The 19,682-nt window shown below is 44.0% G+C and overlaps 1 protein-coding gene across 1 annotated transcript in view; it reads right to left on the bottom strand.

The window, feature by feature from the left end:
- Nucleotides 1–19,682, bottom strand: part of KLF7 (KLF transcription factor 7) — a 221,676-nt gene that overhangs the window by 59,834 nt on the left and 142,160 nt on the right. The window contains exon 2 of the mRNA XM_085648885.1: nt 2,213–2,816. Within this exon, the coding sequence (XP_085505011.1) occupies nt 2,213–2,816 (604 nt within the window). The remainder of the gene's footprint in view (nt 1–2,212; nt 2,817–19,682) is intronic.

The raw sequence follows: 19,682 nt of genomic DNA, 5'->3' as shown, positions 1-19,682 counted from the left end.
ACTACACAGGACTCGCTGGCCACTGTTTCGTTTTGGCCTTGTTCCCAATACTGTGAACACACTGGCAATTCAAAGGACAGCGATGCGGAGCATCTAACTCTTGAAAAAGAAAGTGACAGACAGTTCAGCAAACGGCAGTCCCAGAGTCACGTGGGCAAGCCTGCCTGTTATTTTCGATACAAGCGGTAGAGAACGTGGCACACTGTGCTAGCTGTTGCTATGGGGTGCCCGGTTCACTCCTTTATTAGCGTTAGTAGCAGGAGTAGAAGAAACCTAACAGTGCAAAGACCAGACGATAGAAAAGAAGTGAACATGATGCTCAGCTGCTACAATTCAAGAGAGGGACAAGCAGCAATATTTTTAGGAAACATGCTCCTCAGTGAACAGTAAATTATCAAGCGGGGTGCATTTCCTCATCAAAAGGGAGGTGAAGATCCTAGAAAGTGGATCAAGTCGTCTGGTCTGAAGGATCCTGGGGGGGATCTGAGTTATCAGATGAAAGTGCCCTCACACGCCCAGTAGGGGGACTTGCTTCGTCATAGGGTACTCCTCGTTGGGCCGGCGCTGCAATGCCCAATGGGCCCCTCAATGGGGACTCTTTGGTGGCGATCTTAAAGCTGCATGATGAGTGCAGGCGATTGGATCCCCTCACTTGCACGCATCATAGGGCCTTAAGATCTAAACCTGAAGGAATTTGCGGATTTGCTACAGTCACTGGAAAACCCCTCTTTGTGACACCCAGGCAGCTTCGACTCCAACAGACCATCGCTACGGTTCTCTGGCCCATCTCGGCCTATTGTGATGAAATGTGTCCACTCCCCAACCACGTCTACCACCTGAATCATCATAACCCAGCCAGCCTACCGGCGGCACTCTGTACATCCCCAGCGAGGCCCACGCTTTTTACATTTTAAAATGCATTTCCCTTCACATAAAAATCACTGACAACAACTTACATTTTTCCCTTGTACCTTTAGCTTGATCTTCTCCTTTATTTCCACATATTGCCTTCTGAACTTGCTTTTTTCACATTGCAGGCTGGTGCCGATTACAACTGAAAATGCACCGATCTTACATTACAGCTGGTGCTTGTGGCACTTTTAGGTCTGAATCACTTCCCCTCGCCTTACAACTATATCATGCCTAGTCACCACAGGGAGGGGATGATGGTTCAGCACTCGACACCTGCCTGGATAGACCATAGTGGGAAGTGCCACCTTAGTCCCGAAAGGGGCAGCTACACACGAACTTGCATCCTCTATCTCCTTCATGATCTCTGGCATTGCAAAGCTGTAATTCTAACGGGGATGAAAAAGATTAAAGATGGCACGGGAACTCTGAACATGGACAACTGTGAAAATCTGGCAATATATGAAATGAGGCCTGTGTTTAATTTTTTTGTTTTCTCATAGATGATAGAGTGTGGAGATAAATTGCTATTTCCTTTGCCATACCATTTACCTTATGATAGAGCTGCAATAAGATTGGCAATTTGTTGAGTGATGACGATGATGATAATGACAAGGAATGAATCGAGTGACCGCTACTTTCACACCACCACAAAATACGGTGGCTAGCAGTTTTGGACAAGAACACATGCCTCAGAAGATATTTTGCTACTGAACTTGAATAGCCATTTGTAACTAAGGTAAGGTGTCTCTTCAAGACCCCTCCCCCTTACAGTAAAGATTAATAGGCACATCTTGCAAGGAGGCCATCAACCACAGGAAAAACAAACCCAATTGATTGCAGATAAGAAGTATGGATCTCATGGTAGCAATAAAAATCTCTTTTTCAAAGGGGTGAGTGTTAAAGGACTATGTTGAAGACATTGCTAGATGTCTTGAAATAGCTCTTTAATTACTCGACAAAGGAATATATTGATTGTGTGTCCAGACAATGAATCAAGCTGGATTTCATGTGTATGAAACACCTTTGTGTCATTTGGAAGCATTGATTTTTTGGGTTGCTCAAGCTAAGAGGTTCTCTTCTTTTCCGTAGCTGGTCAAGCATGCACCTGACGAACCTCTAGCCAGAGCGGTGCTTAGCATGGGTACGGTGGATCCTTCAATTACTTGTCTCCGTACACCTCTTTGCTCCATTTCATGGCCATGTGGCTTTTACCATTTTGGGGTACTGCCTTAATGACTGAATTACTATTTCTTGTAAGGATGTGTCAGGAGAGAGGAAAAGAAACAAGCATTACTAATACCTGTGTGAGTCCTCTGGTGGGCTTTTAAATGAGAACTCTTTGTATAAACCTTCCGGCAGCCATTAAACTGGCAGCGATGGACTCTTTTCTTGTTCTCAGGGGAGTTCTCAGCCGCTGACCCGCCTTGTTCACTGTCACTTTGCCCACATGTTATGGAGCCAACCTCTGCTGGCTCTGACACCACCATGTCAGGGCTGAGAGGTGCCTTGTCTGTCACCAGTTTCAATGTAACTGTTCCATCAAGGGCTGCCATAGTCTGAGAGCTTTTCACAAGATGGCGACCAAGTTCAGGAGAGGAAGGAGGTGTTAGAGAGGTGACTGCATTGAGCTGAGCCTGGTTCACAGCTGTGTGATGTTCGGTGGTGGGAAGGAGACGCAGGCAGGCCTCTGACAACAGTTTATCCTGGGCGAGAAGCACTTCTGCACAAGGGCGCTTTTCGCAAGAGGCGATCTCCACAGGAATCAAAATGGGGTCCAGTCGCCGAACACTGGCTTCTGCTGCTTGGACAAGTGAAGTGTTGAGGAAACAGTCCAAGTCATCACCAAATGTCTCTGAGATCTTCTTCGGCTCAGTTTGTAGATAGCGTTCTAGCTCCAGGCATGTCTGCAGAAAAAAAGAAACAAGCATCAGAACCACCATTTATGCAACAAACTCAAACTCATCCAAATCCATCCATTCCTACAAATTCCATAAACAAAAACAGAGCTCAGTAACTGTAACCGAAACCGAATAAAGCCTTGAGAACAAACTGCTTAATTTGATATATGTACGCATGTATGAATGCATGTACATGATTTCTATAGTGCAAACCTAGCCAAAAGGCAGCGAAATACTGTATGTGGTCAAAGACAAGTATAAAGTCAACAAGTAACAGGAGAGGAAGCTGGATTGCGGATGATGAATGCATTGTGGTGCAGCGTTCTTTAAAGAGGCGTGTCTGCAACTCCTTCTCAAAGGGGAGAAGCTTAGAGGCGGACCTGAAGGATATGGGGATGTTGTGCCAGAACTTAACTGGTGGGCAACATAAATACAGAGTAACAACTCAACAAAAGTTAATAATTTCCCCTTTGTTGAGTTTCACACCCTCCACAATAGTTCCACAACATTTCCGTAAAAAACGATGCATTGACATTTTAGCAAGATTTCAATCCCTTGGGAAAAATATTCTCTAGGCTCTGAAAAAGAGGAAATAATAAGGAAGAATAATTGTGCCTCTCTGAGTTGATGTGGGAGCAGAACGGAAGCGTCTCAAGGGAAAGAGAACAATCAAATACTGAGTGCCTACAAAAAGCTAGGTCATTGCTTTCAACTGGAAACCTAAATTAACACAGGTCAACTTCCAACACAAAAAATATCCTGTGGAGTCAGACGTGACCCTCCTCTCCGTCCAACTCCTCTTCCATCCCACACAAAACAACCGCAAGGACTGCACAAGAGCCAAACTGGTGCTTCAAAAGTCCTTGTGAGCACGTATTGCTGGTGAAATGCTGATACACGCCAATGTCATAATTGCACGCTGCCCAACAGGGTTATTCCTACCAGGTGATCAGCATTTATCTAATGTTACATCTCACTGTGGCACAGAGCGTAGGCCCAGCTGCCAATCAGCATCGGTTTGGGAAGGCGGGCAGTCGGGCAATGGGCGACGGGCCGCTGCCTTAGGGTCACCTGTGGGCCGGTTTTCGTTAGCAGCTCTGTCAACCGGCCCACAGAGCCTTACTGTCTTTCTTCCCTGCCGGCCACTGTAATGTGGGCAGACAGGCTCTGAGGTGGCAGTTTCAGTAGCATCGCTAGGCCAGTATTGTGCTGACCGATGCAGACATTATCTTGGCCCCCATGGGGCTGGTACAGACCTCTACTCCCCTCCTGTGCTGCTAAAGTGCGGCGGGGTGTTGAGAGTGCAGCAGCCTGACGGGGGGCGGTGAAGCGGCCGTTGGCCCATCATCGCCTCATCTCCCCTGGAGCAGCAGCAACTCTGATTTTTTTTCACCACTCCCCTACCAGGCCCTCGCCCTGAGGCTATAGTTGGCTGGGGAGGAGGAGAGTAAGTGAAAGGGGCTCGCTGAGGGACTATTGTTGGCACCTCTGCTCCAGTATCTTTCATGCTTTAGTGGGTGGGGGAAGTGGGGGGGGGGGCATGTTTGCATAGGCCTCGCTGGAAAAGGTGCTTCACAGCAAGGAACATTGAAAGAATGTAATGTTAGGTCAGAGCTGCCAAATTTAGAACTATGGAAATGGGTTTGAGTCCCAGTCTCTGCTCAACAACGTCTTGTCATTCTGGGCAAATTACTTAATTGCCCAAGGACTAAAATAAAAATTAATTTGATCTTCAGTAATGAACACAAACAAACAGCATTGGTAAATTGCAACACTGTCACCCCTGGGGTATCTGGGCTCTGTGTCTCTGTGGAAGAGCCAGGTCGCAATTTAGCGCTCAGGGCCGGACTGGGAACCAAGAAACGGCCCCCAGGGGCCCAAAACCGGCCCCCACCTGTGCGGCGCACCGGGGGATTGCCTGGTGCCCGCTACTGCCAGTCCGGCCCTGCTAGCGCTGGTGCGGGCAGGAAGAAAACAGGAGGGGAGAAACCTCCTGCAATGAAGTGCAGAAGGCGGCTTTTCCCCCTCGCCTGACAGGCCATCACCCTGAGGCTATACTTGGCTGGGGAGGTGGGAGAGTAAGTGAAGGAGTCTTGCGGAGAGCCTATAGGTGGCACCTCTGCTCCAGTATATTTCAGGCCTATGGGGGGGTGGGGGAGGGGGGGTGATGTGACTGTTGCTCATATAATCACTGCCCTAGGGCCGAGTTCAAGCTATATAAAGCTACAATAAAAAATAACCTTCTGTTCACTTATGTTTTAAGCTTCTGCAAAGGCTGGAACATTATAATGAAAGAGGATTCTTTATACATTAATAAAAACGTCCACATTCCTTCTTAACATGGCTTTTCTGCCTTTGTTTAGTTTTAACTACCAGTCACGGATTCATTAAAGCACTTTTAGACAATGCATTCACCTTGCATATTCTGTTTAAAGTACCTATTGATCAGCGGAGAAAATACCAGCTTTAGGGTGATTTTTTTCATTTTCGTACTGGCCAGGACAATAAAATACTGATAATGCCAGTTAAAAAAACTTCCAGGAGGCAAACATGGCCAATTCAGGAATTGTGGCCCTCGGGCCACTTTATTTCACCTGGCGCAACCAGCGACAATACAGTGCTTCTAGTTTTCACCTATGTCTCTGGTACTATGAGCTTTAAAATACATCATTTATCAAACATTCATCTAAAAATGAGCCTAGCCAAATGCTGTTTCACGAACGGGTGTGATTTTTGGGGGTGCCCGGGCCGAATTATGATCCCAATCCGACCCTGCTGCCACTCGTCAGCAGACTGCTGAATTCGTTGCTTTTTGTTGTGGTATATCCCCCTTATGACCATGTTGCATCATGATGTCGAGTGATGACATTTTTTATCTACGAGGAAGTTGAGAAATCAGACAATGTGAAAAGCAGGAAGAAAATTAACGGGGCTTCCCCAAATGAATAACGAGTTCCTTCAAACATACGTTCTAAGGGATGTTAGCAAAGAGTCGGGCTTGTCTTGGACCCTAGGCTGCTGCTGGTCTTACACTTATGAGCAATGGACTAGAATCAGTTAGCAACAACACCTTACACCCCTTGACCCACTGCCCACTCTCAAGCAATACTATAGCCCTTCAGAGGATTCTCAAAAAGTGCTTACAAGGTAAGACCCAAGGCAAACCTTGATGTACATCCTGCCTATCCAAAGGTGCCTTACACTGCGGACGCAAGAAGGGGATGGGATCCAGTGGGTATGCTGGAGGCACGTTTGAATCTTCATTGTGTGCTTGGAATGCGAGTGCGTTTACGATAAATGATATGCAATGTGCTATCATGGCATAGTTCAATTCATCACCAGTTGCCTTCAACACTAACCAACGTAAAAGTGCTGCATCCTAGGTTCTATTGTATGGCTTAGGCACGAACAACGTTTCTATTACAAATACTTTGCTTCCAAAACAATACATGTATTGGTCTAACACCTTAAATGGGCCCTTCCACTGTGGAAGGTGCAGCTAGGGTGCTAGTTGATTCATAGGCTGCCTTCCCAACGCGCATCAGAGGCACTGCGTACCGATTCGTGTCTTAGACACTACTAAATGTCATACACTGTGGTGTTGATATGGCTTTCTCGAAACTGCTGGTTACAACTCCAGCTGGTTTGGCAGAAGAGCGGATAGGTCATCTAGAAAAAAGTATTTAAATTATAAAAAAAAAGGGTCCACGTTTTCCCTTTTTACTGTTTTTTTACAGATAAAGGCAGACAGAAAACCATCTATTGTCCTGCCTGTATTTATTTTTAAATATGGAAAAACATGGAAAATATGTTTTCTTTTGGATGAATTTCACTACTGTCTAGCATGAGGGACAGGTCAGTAGCTCTGCCGATTGACACGTAGAAAAGTTGAAAAAACAAATGATTACCTAATGGATTTTAAATAACTGCAGATAAGATACAAAGAATTTTAACATGTTCTAAAATGTACATATTTTTCAGATGATGTCAATGTACTATAAATGGCTAGAACCTGCAGGACATTACAACGCGAGTATGCATTTATTGATTACATAAAGTTGGAAACATACCCACTGCAGCTTCATTTTTACAATAAGCACGAAATATAAATGGATAAAGCGAGCAAAAACATGCATGGATAAATACAGGTGGAAAAAAAAGTGTTAATGCCATAAAAACAAGAGTCCTAATTCTAATAAATGATACCCAAAGAAGACAGCATTGCTACACTGTTTTGTGTGGTGCAGTCTTTGTCAATTCATTGTATTCTTGATGCTTCTCGCGGGCACACCGCTGTCTTAGGTGGTGAGTTCCTTGAAGGCTGACACATCCAACCTTCTCTTTCTACAAGTATGTGTGGGTGTTGGACTTTGGCAGGTGGGGGTTTTGCCTACATGTGTACTTCTCAGATGGGGAGGGTCTTGCAAACCTCTAGTCTAAACAATGTGAATCAGAATAATGTCATGGATGATCCATGTGTAAGGTGGTCTATGTGAAAATGGTGGTGAGGGTGTTTACACACTGTCAAACGTGGGTGACTAAAGAAAACTGAGATAACATCTAGGGATGTTACCCCAGTCACCCCTCCAAACACTGGATTCGGCAATAACGTCTACATGTGATATGCAGGTTAAACACATGATATGACAAAACACGCTTTGTTAGGTTTGTGCATGTTGCTGTTTCAGCCAGACTGGCAATAATTATGCATTTTCACCAATCTGATAGAATGAGACCTCCTATGCCCTTGAAGGTGTTCCACAATGGAGCATACACAAAGGTGGAGGGATATGTGTAGTAACAGAGGTCGGTGCGCAGCGTAATTCCTTGGGAGTTCTGCAAAAAATTCCTCCCATCCCAACTCTGTGTCAATAAAAGCTTTGAGAAACTCCAAGAAAATAAATCTATGAAACAATGCCAACTATGACTGTATGAACTACGAAGGGTGGACACCGCTTCCTCTGGAATGTGAACAACTACTTAGAATATCAGTCTAATTCTTTTCTTGAATATTCAATCTTTATATTGAGTTTTAACCCTTGTTGAAGAAGCTAACAGTATAATTTCACCTGCATACACCAGCTATAAACTGATGTTACATCTGCAATTTTCATACACACATGGGAGGCCCCCATGAACCAAGCAATCTGTCAATTCTTCGCCCCTTCCCTGCTTAGCTATCTGTGTCTCCCGGAACATCCAGTAACCTCTCCTCTTCCGGACACTGTGCTCTGACCCAGACGCTTCGCCTCAAAGGTCCATTTATCTTCTTGCCCCCTTTCACCACGAGTATGGAGCAGTGCTCTCCCCTCTACCTCCTCATCCTTGGCTACATCCACATAGTGCCCCCCATATTACTTTACCTGGAATCCTTCTCCAGCGCAGGGTGTTGACGAGTTTCCACTTCCTAAGAGAAGGCTGCCTTTCACATTCTGCAGCAAATCTGGAAATCTCTTGGAAAACTCCACCCCGACATGTGTCATTAGACAAACAAGAGGCTTGTCCGCACAGCCCAAAGAGGGAGATCCTGGAAGACAGGAACGAACTGCTTCTGGCCTGTTGAGGGACTCACCCAAAGATGAAACCTGGCTTTTATAGTATTGAATGGCCAACCCCCCCCCCTTAGAATAAACTGTTAGCAGCGTGAAATGCACATACACCTTAGCACGTGGACACGAATGGGAAAGAACATTAAATACTGCAATGAATTCTGTAGCGGATTTTGACAAAATCGTTACTATGCAGAAAATCACAAGCATTAGCAAAGCCAATAGATCTCTCCTATGCGCGAGCTAAAGGGTTTGGCAATGTCTTTCGCCCATATTGTACAGCAGCACGACTGCTGCGCAGCATGGCTAAAAGTTAAGAAAAAAGTGCAATCACGCAGCGAATGCTGGTGATGTCATAGAGATTTTTTTATGGCAGGGGGAGGCAACAAAGGGGAGGATGGGAGGCAACAAGTAACAGGGACAATTGGATGGTACAATCAACATGGACACAGAAGGGTGGAAGGTAACACACAACTCAGAAAAAGGCCAGGTAACAAAAGTCCTAAGACCTGCGCTGGCCATGTCATAGCACTTTCTTTCTTATGGAGAGTAGGGAGCAACACAAACAAAGGGAGGAAACAAGTAACAATGAACAATAAAAGGGTGGACAGTGGGAAGAAACAAACAACACAGACAATGGGAGTGTGGGAGAGAACAATCAACACAGATAATGGGAGGGTAGGAGGGAACAAGCAGGAAAAAATAGCACCTCAATGCAGCGCGAGCAGCGGAAGGGCTCTAACCAAAATGAAGCAATCAGTACTTAGACCATGCTTCACAGAAGGTAGATATGAAAGGAGGGGAAGTGACATTGCTGCACGCTAGCCAATTAGGAGGCATCAAATAAGTGTGACAATGTAGCCAACAAACAGCAGGTAATGGGTGTGTTTCAAGTCTCTTTTAGTAAATGTCTTGCAAGACACAGTGGATGCACTGTCTCAGGCAAGACCTAAAAAACAGGCTGAGACAGAGAGCAGAAGCATTTGAAGGCCACTACCAAAAAAGGAGGCAGTACTTGGTCAATGCTCCAGGGACTAGGGAAACCTGAACAGAAAGTGAAGCCAGCAAGCGCTGACGAAACAGGAGCCAGAAAATTCAACTGACAAGGAAGTCAATGAGTGGTAAGAAACTGGTGGGATCCAAGCCCCCTTTAAGGTAACAAAATGTTATGCAAGCGACATCACATGCACTGTCACAGACTAGATCTGAAAAAGGGTTAACATTGGCAGTAAAATTTGGAACTTGGTTGACAAGCGGGCATCTTATAAAGAAGTACTTTACCAATTCGTGGGTGCCTAAGAGCAGCACATTAATCGCCTGACAGGATTCACAGAGGCAAGACAAAAAACATACCTGTCCTCTTACTTACTGAGCCCTATCCATGGGGGTTCAGTGAGTGAAGGTTGACCTCCTAACACTTGTTTTTATTTGTCCCTCCTTAAAAAAACACAACGGTCATTAAATAGAAACTGAGCTATCACGTTCCAGAATGCAAAGGTGCAAAACTGAAACTTACATGAGAAATCTTGAGGTCTGAAAGCAGTAGAAACGTTCTAAACGTTTGCCATTCCTCTCCAGCTCACCCCCTCACAGGAGTTCATAGTTTGATTTCGCAGTCACTTGAGAAATCCTGTGTAAACCGCAAACTAAGTATACATTCTTCCGTCCCTCACACGTCGCTTACTGCTGGAGTGCCACGCACACAGACCCTCACAATAGCCAAACTGAGTTATTTGGGCGCTTTTGATATAGCCCTACAGTAATTCTGCAACGCTTACACAAAAACACGTCTCATTTACACCTCGCAGAAACAGCCTTCTCATCACACAGAAGCTTGGACCACTTCCAGGGCTCAGCCAGAGCACAGGCAGCAGATAATCCTACCCTGCGGGATCTCCCCACGGTGCCCCCATGTCATGGAATCACATTGGACGGGGGGGGCGCTCACGAGAAGTTTTCACAAGCATGTGCACGGCCCTAACAAACTGCCACCGAAGGCTGCATTTGCACAGCCCACCACAACCTGCAGAGAAGGCTCCGAGTGTGTTAAGTGAAAAGCCACCAACATTCCTGTCAGGTGCCACGGCTTTGTGGCATGAACCATCTCGTTTCATGAAACACAAAGTCTGGCACAACACAGTTTTTGATTCTTTTACATTAGTGTAAGGGTTTGAACAGCAACATATCGTGCTTTAGCACAAGTGCAATGAAACGGCCACACATAACACTGCAGGCTGGCGCTGCGGGTAAATATTGTGTGCATTCCCAACGAGCAGCACTGAGCAGAGAATGTGTCCAAGGGAACTATTTCCGGTGCAGAGCAGGCGCGCGTGGTTTCCTTTGCACTCTGTTTGTGTACAGGGTGCCTCTGATAACAGCGAGCAGGGGTAGAACGACATCCGCAGGAACTGGTAGCTCTCAATGGCTCCGTTTGTAGAAGAGTCGAAAGTTAAAAGCAAGACAAGAATTCATTTTTAATATGGACAACGTAAAACTGCGGTGCAGCACTTCTGAAGACCAAGCGCCTAGTTTATATCCTCCCTACTGGAAGATCAGTGTCAGGGCCCGCCTCTCCCTAATTCCATGCTAAATGTACTGCATCATGTAGATCCTGTGCGTTGGGTTGTTTCCATTGCAGTACCTCCCGAGCCCTCTCAGTCCAGTCTGGGGAAGTGATCTGCAGCCCAGCCCTCCTATTAGCAAACGTGACGTGCCACAGACGCAGCACTGCGTCACGAGCTCGAAGAAGCCCTTCTGTCTCTGTGTATGTCAAATCTAAAGAGGAGAAACGCAAAATCCCGCCAAACCCATCTGGGGAGGAGGCAAAAGGAAACCAGCTGCAGCTGACGAATGCAAACAAATAGAAGCGAGAGTGACGAGGAAGCCAACCAATAAGTAATAGGTGGGCTCTAAGCCCTTTTTGGATATTTTTTTTTAAAAGAACCAATATATTAGTAAGCGATAGTGCATGCGCCGTCTCAGGCAAGACTTTAAAATGCACACTCAATAGCAACACAAAAATTTGGTACAGTTCAATAAAACTACAAAAATATGCTAGCTGCTGGAGTACAGGTGTTAAATAGCATTGAGTCAATTTTTCTATTTTCGCAATACATGCAAAATCTGCCACTATTCCCTGTGGCCTATGAAAGCAATAAATTTAATCTCATATAGATAAAAACCAATTGTGGAGAAGACATAGTTATATAACAGCAGTGGCTGTTGCATCAAGACCGTCATTTATTTTTATTAGAACTCTAAAAGATATGGTTCTTTAACAGAAAAGGACACTAGAGATGAATGAGACGTAATATCTATTAAATAAATGACATTAGCACTCCGTTCCAGAGCCTGCAAGTCTAAAACGATAAAGAATGTCTGTTAAGCAGACATATGAATATTTTAGTATGAACCGGGGGCCTAATTTACAAGTTAAGCAGGCTCATTATTTTAGCATGGTGTTATTTAAACTGCACCAGCTCTGTTGTAAAATTAACAAGGAGCCGGCGACAACATTTTTCATGATCTGTTGGGAGTGGATGGGACCTCAAAACAGCAGAAGCAGGTATTTACACAATGATCTAAATCAAGGAAAACAAGCATTGGAAAAGCCAAATATGTCTGGTTTATTGTTAGGGAATGTGTTTAGGTAATAGTTGGATTACTCTTGCATGTTTTCTACACCTCTCCTAGAAAGAAAATCATATAACGAAGCAACATCTTGAGCTACTACCTTTTCAAAGTTGTCTCCTTTGCTAAACAGACTGCAGTAATGAAGGTAGTATGTACTCTCAAACAAAGAATGTTATGAAAAGGAGTAAAAGATGAAGCTGGTATAGTAAATGGTGAACTTAAAGAGCATACACTGCAAAATATTGCAAAGTAGATATTGTTAACAAAGGGACAATATTTTAGTTGCATCTTTAAGAAAGCCTCTACGCTTCTCCGTTTTTGGATTTGTGAACAAAAGAAGGCATAAATACATTATGATAGCACGACAACAAAGTAAATTAAGTAATCATGCAAGCGCATTGGTGAATTCCACCCTGTCCCTATCACAGGCTAAGGCATCCAAAGAACAGCATCTCCTAAACAAAAAAGCTATAAACTAACAACTAAAAATGTCCTCTGTCAGCAGAGCCTATACATCAGAGAGTACACAATGGTTCTAGTCTAAGCAAAAGACTACTTGATACCCTATCACCAGATCCTAATGGAAACATATGTGCAACGAAATAACTGTTCACAAAAGGCCCGTCTTTGAAGGACAGCCATCCGAGCAATGGAAAACTATCTAAAAACATGAAAGCCAGTGGCTTACAGCTCCCAAATTCCTGTTCTTCTTTTTAGAGGAATTGATGACATAAAGCTTTCCAGACACTTAAAGTGCCTGTAGTCACATTTAAAAATGGAAGTGATCCTCTGCTAATACACGAGATCAAAAAATCAAACAACACTCTGGTACCATTCTTCTCTACCGTGTGTAGAGGACTGAATATCTTTGTGTTTTAGAGCAAATGCCATCTTATCAAGAGTTTCCTACATCATTTACAAGTGTATTTCTTTTCAGTGAGAATCAGGGCTTTAAATGGAAATATAGAAGTGCAGGGACTCACTATTTAAAGTACCTGATTGCTCGTGAGACCCATAAGATTGATTGCAGCATTGCTGAAAAGGGCAGGTACTCTCCCTTTCAATTGGAAGAAGTGCATGCACTCAGTACCAGGCAGTACCTGCCCATTTAAAGCACTGGGAATGAAAGTAGTTTCAGTAGTGTAAGCTATTTATCAACCGAGAATAGATGATAAGAATTGCAACGAGGTTATATATTCTCAGTGAGAAAGTATATATTTTCAGCAGAGATGCCATTTGATCAGGGTTTTCTGTTGTATCCTTTCGGTGAGATATTGTATCTGTTCAGAGAGAGAGTATCTTTTCAGTGAAAAAAGAAAGGGCTTCAGCAAGAGGCAAGCATTTCAGTAAGATGATACATTTTCAGTGAGCGACTATAGAAGTAGGAGATTGCATCTTTTCTGTGAGAGGTGTCGTTATAAGTGAAGATGAAAAGTTTTTCAGTGAGAGACGATTTATTTTCAGTGAGAAGTGATTCTCCAGTGAGATACCATAGCTGTTCAGTGAGAGGTGGTGATGGTATCTTGGTCAGGGGGAGATTATCTCTTTTCACTGAGAGATAGCATATTTTCAATGGAAGGTGATTAACTTGCAGTAAGAGAGAATAGTTTCAGTGAGAGGTGTTATTTTTCCAATAGCGGGTGATACATTTGCAGGGGATATATTTCTTCAGTGAACGATAATTTTTCATAGGGAGATTATATATATATTAAACTATGGAACAATAAGAGTTTCAGTGAGCGGTGATCTATGTGTAGTAAGTGCTTATATCATTCGAGCTAGCACGAATTTCAGTGTTCTCAGTTGGAGATGGCATGTTTTCAGTGGTAAGTGATGAATTTGCAGCAGGAGATAAGAGTTTCAGTGAGAAGTGATGTATTTGCAGTGAGGCGTGATCTTATTTCAGTTATAGATACCGTGCTCGTTGTGGGCTCCTTCTTTTCAGAGAGAGATTAGATGTTTCAGTGGGAGATGGGTCATTTTTCCTTTGAGAGAGGGTTCATTTCCTACAAGTGAGAGATGAGAGTAAATACCCCATAAGTGCTCTCCCTCACAGCGTCATTAACTCCTGACTCACAGTAAAACTGCTAATTTCCTAATCAATACCTCCCTTGCAGGAGCCCCTGTCTGTTGACAGGAGATGGATTAGATCTGCAGTATTCCAGCAGACTGATCATCTATCGGTGGGGCCGGGGATTAGGAAAATGGGGGACAGGGCTGGGATGCTTCAAGAGCCCTCCCCCCTACCCCCCACACACATACACCCTTTCACGTCTACTTGGATACCATGACAACAGGCGGAATGGTTATTAATCCCGCCATAAAGCAACATAAATGAAAGCCTCTCGTGACCTTTAACCCCAGAGGCGTAACCAAGGAAGTCAAGCAGGCGATCTGATGGAGTGGTACAAAGTGCACTGAAAATTAGCAGATATATGTAATGATGGCCCACACAGTGTGGAGCATGGGGGAGGGGGGACTTTTATGCACAATAATAGCTGTACTTTCATACCGGGAAGTATTCCCTAGCGTGCTTCACAAATCTTGTAACAAACCTGCTATTAGTGCTGTGAAGTGCCCCTGGATTTAAGCGCTGTACAATAACAAATAAAAATAAAGTACACATAAAATGATTGCCAAAGAGACTTGGCACAAAATAAACTGACCCTGGAAGGATGTAACTCTGAAAACATCTACTGAAATTTAAACCTGCAGGCTGAGCACAGATGTCCATAGCAAGCACATTTACACTCTGACTCACAGACAAAATGTATCTCACTTTTCGGTGTGTGCTCTGAAACATAAACACAGATCCCTTGAGAAGGGAAAAATATCAACGTTTAAAAAAAAATATGGATATATCTCTTTCTAGAACAGTGTGGTTTTCCATTGCTTTCCCAAACCGTGCCCAACTGCCTCGGTCTTGTGTCTCCTCAGCATTTGCATCATATACTGGGGCCTGTACCTTCGACTGGATAAGATGGCTGCCCTCAAACACGGGAAAGGAAAGACAATGCACTATTCCCCTTTGCCCATCTCACTGCAGAGGAAAGACATTCCACCTTTACTTGACCAGGAAGTTTTTGGCTACTTCACTGAAGGAGACAGCAAGCAACGAAGCGTCCAGGAACAATGTACCTGATACAGAAAGCAATGTTGCTGAAAGCGGGACACTGTGCTTCTCACATTCCCTTGAAGGTAGGTGGGGTGATCCGCCAAGGGGCAAGCTGTCAGACCTGGATGCATTGCGCCCCCTCCAGGTAGATTCTGAAACAAGCATCTCAAGGACCCAATTTACCAATACACTCCACAGGGATAGAAGAGAGGTTTCACTCAGGCCTGGACTATAGTGTTTGCTTAAACATTTGTCACTGTGGCCCATTGACCGATGCCCCCAGTAGTCCAGCTGATGAATACTAGACTCCATCAGCCACCAGGACATGAGCCAATGTCATGCAGAGGTTTTTAGCAGTAGCCTAAAATATGCACAAGATACAGGTCAGTGAGTCAATGCACTCAAACTGGACACTTGTGTCGAAAACAAAATAGTGTAAAGAGATATCCCAAATCACTCGCAGAACTTGTTTCCAATCCTGGACTTTTTTTTTTAAAGTAAGACACTGATAAGTTAGAAAGAATCAGAGAGATCAGAGGTCCTATTATATGTTTGAAACTCAGGTAGAAGAAGATGTGTTTGAGAGGTTCAAAACAAAATATTCCTTCTTCACCACTGCAATGATCTGAGGGGTCTTAGTTAAGCCAGAATCAAAAATCATTCCTTCTTTAATACTGAAAGGAGCTGTGGATGGACAGTCTCCTACAGCATCAGATGTCATGTGGACATGGTTGTATTCATAATTTCACCTAAATGTACCCGCTAAGACATCCTTTTGTCAAACTCAAGAGTGGCCACCAAATTTACTGCACGTCAAACCAAGACTGGAAGCATGATGTTGTTAGCTACAACAGTAATCTGGTAATACTAAACCTGAAAATTACTGGTTAGACTAGAGGCGGGACTAACTCAACTATTCATCCTTTCGAGGCTGATAATTCGGACTACCACAAGTCCGGTAAAAGTAATATCACTAACACAAATTTTGAGTTAAAGGATCTCTCACCATCTCTTTTGGCCTAATATAAGCAAACTGTATTCCTACACATCAGTGGCAGGTCTTTTTTTCCCAAGAATCTGGACATTGCGTGCTTAATGTATGAAATTGTTTACTTTTATGCATGCTGGAAATGAAACCAGACATTGGGTAAATCGCAGGTTGCAAGGCCCAGCTATCAATTCCATCACGATACAGGTATGTAAGTACTTGTAAAGCACAATCCTGCTTAGAGAGCAATGGATCGCAGTGCATCAAACATGAGCCTGGGCACACATGCCAACATCTGGAAACATGAAAGAGGGAGATTTTGAAACAAAAATGGTGACATTTAATTTCCTCGTTGACTCACACTGGAGACTATTTTAGGCATGAGTAGAAAAAGCTAAAGTAAAGTTGTTTATGTCTTAAAAGATTCTGGAGCTCCCCAACTGAATCGGGTGAGTTGGCATCTATGTCAAGGATACAATTCAAGGTCATATACAAGAGGAAGGTTATTAAAGGGCACTTAATGGCCGAGCAGATAGTGCTCTTTGAAGAGTGAGTCTTCAGGTTCTTCCTGAATCGCGTGAGGAAGGAGCCATTCTGATGGTGATGTGGATGTTGTTCCAAATCCTGGAAACGTGAATGGCGAAAGTGTGAACTGTGGTTTAGTTAATCTTGTATTCTTAAACTCACATCTGACACTGGTTTTGCGCTGTCTATCTAGGGGGGCGGTAATCTTCTCAGCTATTTCGGACGGCCTTGTAAATGATGCCGCTGGTCATGAAGAGAATGCGAGGCTGGAGAGGGTGTTTAATTCCTTCACTGATGGGGATATGAGGTCAGATTTCTTCGAGGCTTTGCTGAGATGAGCCACAGTGTGCAGGATGCCTTTGAGGCGGTGCCATAGTTGAGTTGGGGAATTAATGAGTAAGGCGATACCGCCATCCTGGTGAGCGAGGGCCAGGGTTTGCGCTGCCATCCGCACCTCAATTTTGGGGAGGTAGGGATTCACTTTTTTGGGGGGGAGGGAATGATGATATCATGCTTTCTTGGCGTGGGGCCTCACTGAAAGAACCCCAGCAGTAATGTGTAAAAGGCTCCCAGAGAGCACGGAGTTAAAAGTGGAGAAAAAATAATCGACCTCACAAAGAAGGAAAACAGTTGTGATAAACAGAAATGTATCAGTAATATTGCGATAGTACACAATTACTTTTCTATATCTATCTGTGTGTGTGTATATATATATTAATTTAAAAAAAACAAAGGATGTTATAGTTAGGTTGACGTTTTACCCACAGAAAAAACAAAGAAATTCAGTTATAGTCATACTTTCATTAAGAGCCATAACTTGTGGAATAAAGTTACTTAACAGCATGAGTTATGGTTTCTTTAAATTAGTATAACTATAACTGCTGAATATCTATGGTTTTCTGTGGGTAAAACGTCAACCTAACTTTAATATCCCTGTAAACGTTGTTTTTTTCAGTAAATTTCTATGGATTTTTTAACATAAAGTAATATATAATTACCGTACTTTAATACAACCACCACCACACATGGCCTTCGGCCGTGGCGGCGGATGGCTGCAGGCCCTGGCATGCGGCCAACCCGCCCCACGCATGCACCCAACCCTATGCTGCGAATGCCCTTTGGCCGTGTGCAGTGATGGTGTGGCGTGTGAGTGGGTGAGGTTTTTTCTCCCCAATTGGGCTTTGGATCCGCATGTACCCATGGATCCATGTCCCTAGATATCTATACATTTCTTTCTGTAATGACTCTTAAACTACTGAATAGATTTACACACAACTACAAAAAGATCTCTTTCTAGACCAAGATCTAGCATTCTGCAAACTTCGGTGTAATTCCGTTCAGCGTTTCGTGCTGTGGTCGTATCTAAAAACTGGAAAATCCTCATGGACTTTTCAAGGGGAAAAAGCATTTTTGGAACCCCGCTTTTTCTTGGACCCTGCTGGACGAATCACTCCGAAACTTTCCAGGCAGCAGCTGAAGTAAGCTGTACACTAGTTTTGAAAATTTCATGAACATTCATCAAATGGCGCCAAAGTTATTAGCAAAGCAATAAACGCTTTTTCTATGGGAAAAGTTGGTCCTAACTAATATATATATATAGTTACCGGAAAACCTGAAGTTAGAGTAAAGTACATACTATTTGAAAGGTGTGTAGATCTAGCTGTCCAAATAATAAAATAAGACAAAGGGTCGCAACACTAACAGCATTCTATAAGCATTTATAAATACACATACGTAATTCTATAATGATTTAAGCATCTATACATTCCTAATGCTGGAACTCTCCCCGGTAAACTGTGGGCAGTTGAGAACACTGGGTGGAGGGGAGGGGGCGGGGTGTCCTTGTATTTCCCAACCTCCCGTCTCTCTTTTGCCTATCGTTTCACATCATAATTACTATGTTGCAATGTCAGAGCAGTGAACGCCGGCGCTGGAGCCAGGCCGTCTGCCCCTGCGCACCCAGGCGCGGCGCGCGCGCCCCCGGGGAGAGGGACGGCATATTCAGGTGCGCGTGGACTCCCCTTGGAAGTGTTCCCGGGTCCAGGCGCATAGTTCAACCTCGGTACAGCTGGGGGGCAAAACACATCAAATGATGCAAAGTGCAAACGTAAGAGAAACGGTAAAAAGACGGTGTTTCTCTGAGATTTTTAGGAGTTTGTTTAAGTGATATGTAAAAAAAATGTATTTTCACTGAAGGAGGGAGGAAAGAAGGGAGGGAGGCGGGGAGGGGTCAGCAGGGACAGAGAAGTATGAGCTGACTAGCTTGTCTAAAAAAAAAAGTAGTTCAACATTTTTAACCAGCGGCTTGTTTTTACTTTAGGACATTTTCCTCTGACACATGCCTAAGAGGGTGCAGTGTCATGTCAGCTTTATTTGTGGAGTTTCACAAATAGAGAAGTGGAGTCTGAAACCTGTTTTAAGATTCTCGCATTCATACGCAGCGCGCATTACCCTAGCTCAGTAAACATCTACATTTTCTGCCTCTCCTATGTGTTTAAAACATGAATTTTTAGTAATATTTTGAAGTTAAAAAAACAGTGGATTACGTTAAGACAACCCGGGGGGTTAGTGTGCCTGCTGCAGATTCTGCCTATATAACCTGCTGATTGCAGGGCTGGCTGTGGATGGGGTTGACAAAGCCTTTCAGCCTTCGAACGGCGTCACCGCAGAGATAGGCAATGCCCACTTCTTACTACAATGCTTGCCCAATGAGATGAAAGCGCTTTATAGTAAATGTTTTTCTCTTATTGTCACAGCTGGAGGAAAACTCTACTGTCAGATCCTGCCAGCGAGGGCAGATTATTGATTTTATGTGCCTACGGATCGCTGTCAGATCCCAGTCCTGCAGGCTTCACCTGCTGAGGGCATACCCAGAATGGGCTCTCTCCCAGTTTTCCAGATGTGGATGGTCTTCCCACTCTACCCTCCATCTTCCCTCAATGCTGAGAGCTCTCTTCTTCATCGCCTCTCTTGTGCAGCCACTGGTCTCTGCGTCTCTCCTCAATCACTTCCTTCATTGGTCTCCAGATTTACTGTCGGTCTAGCAGAACAATTTGGACAAC

The sequence above is a fragment of the Triturus cristatus genome, chromosome 3_2 (assembly GCF_964204655.1).
Source record: "Triturus cristatus chromosome 3_2, aTriCri1.1, whole genome shotgun sequence".
In the NCBI taxonomy this organism is placed as follows: Eukaryota; Metazoa; Chordata; class Amphibia; order Caudata; family Salamandridae; genus Triturus; species Triturus cristatus.
The sequence above is the reverse complement of the archived record's forward strand: the minus strand, read 5'-3'. Positions and strand labels throughout refer to the sequence as shown.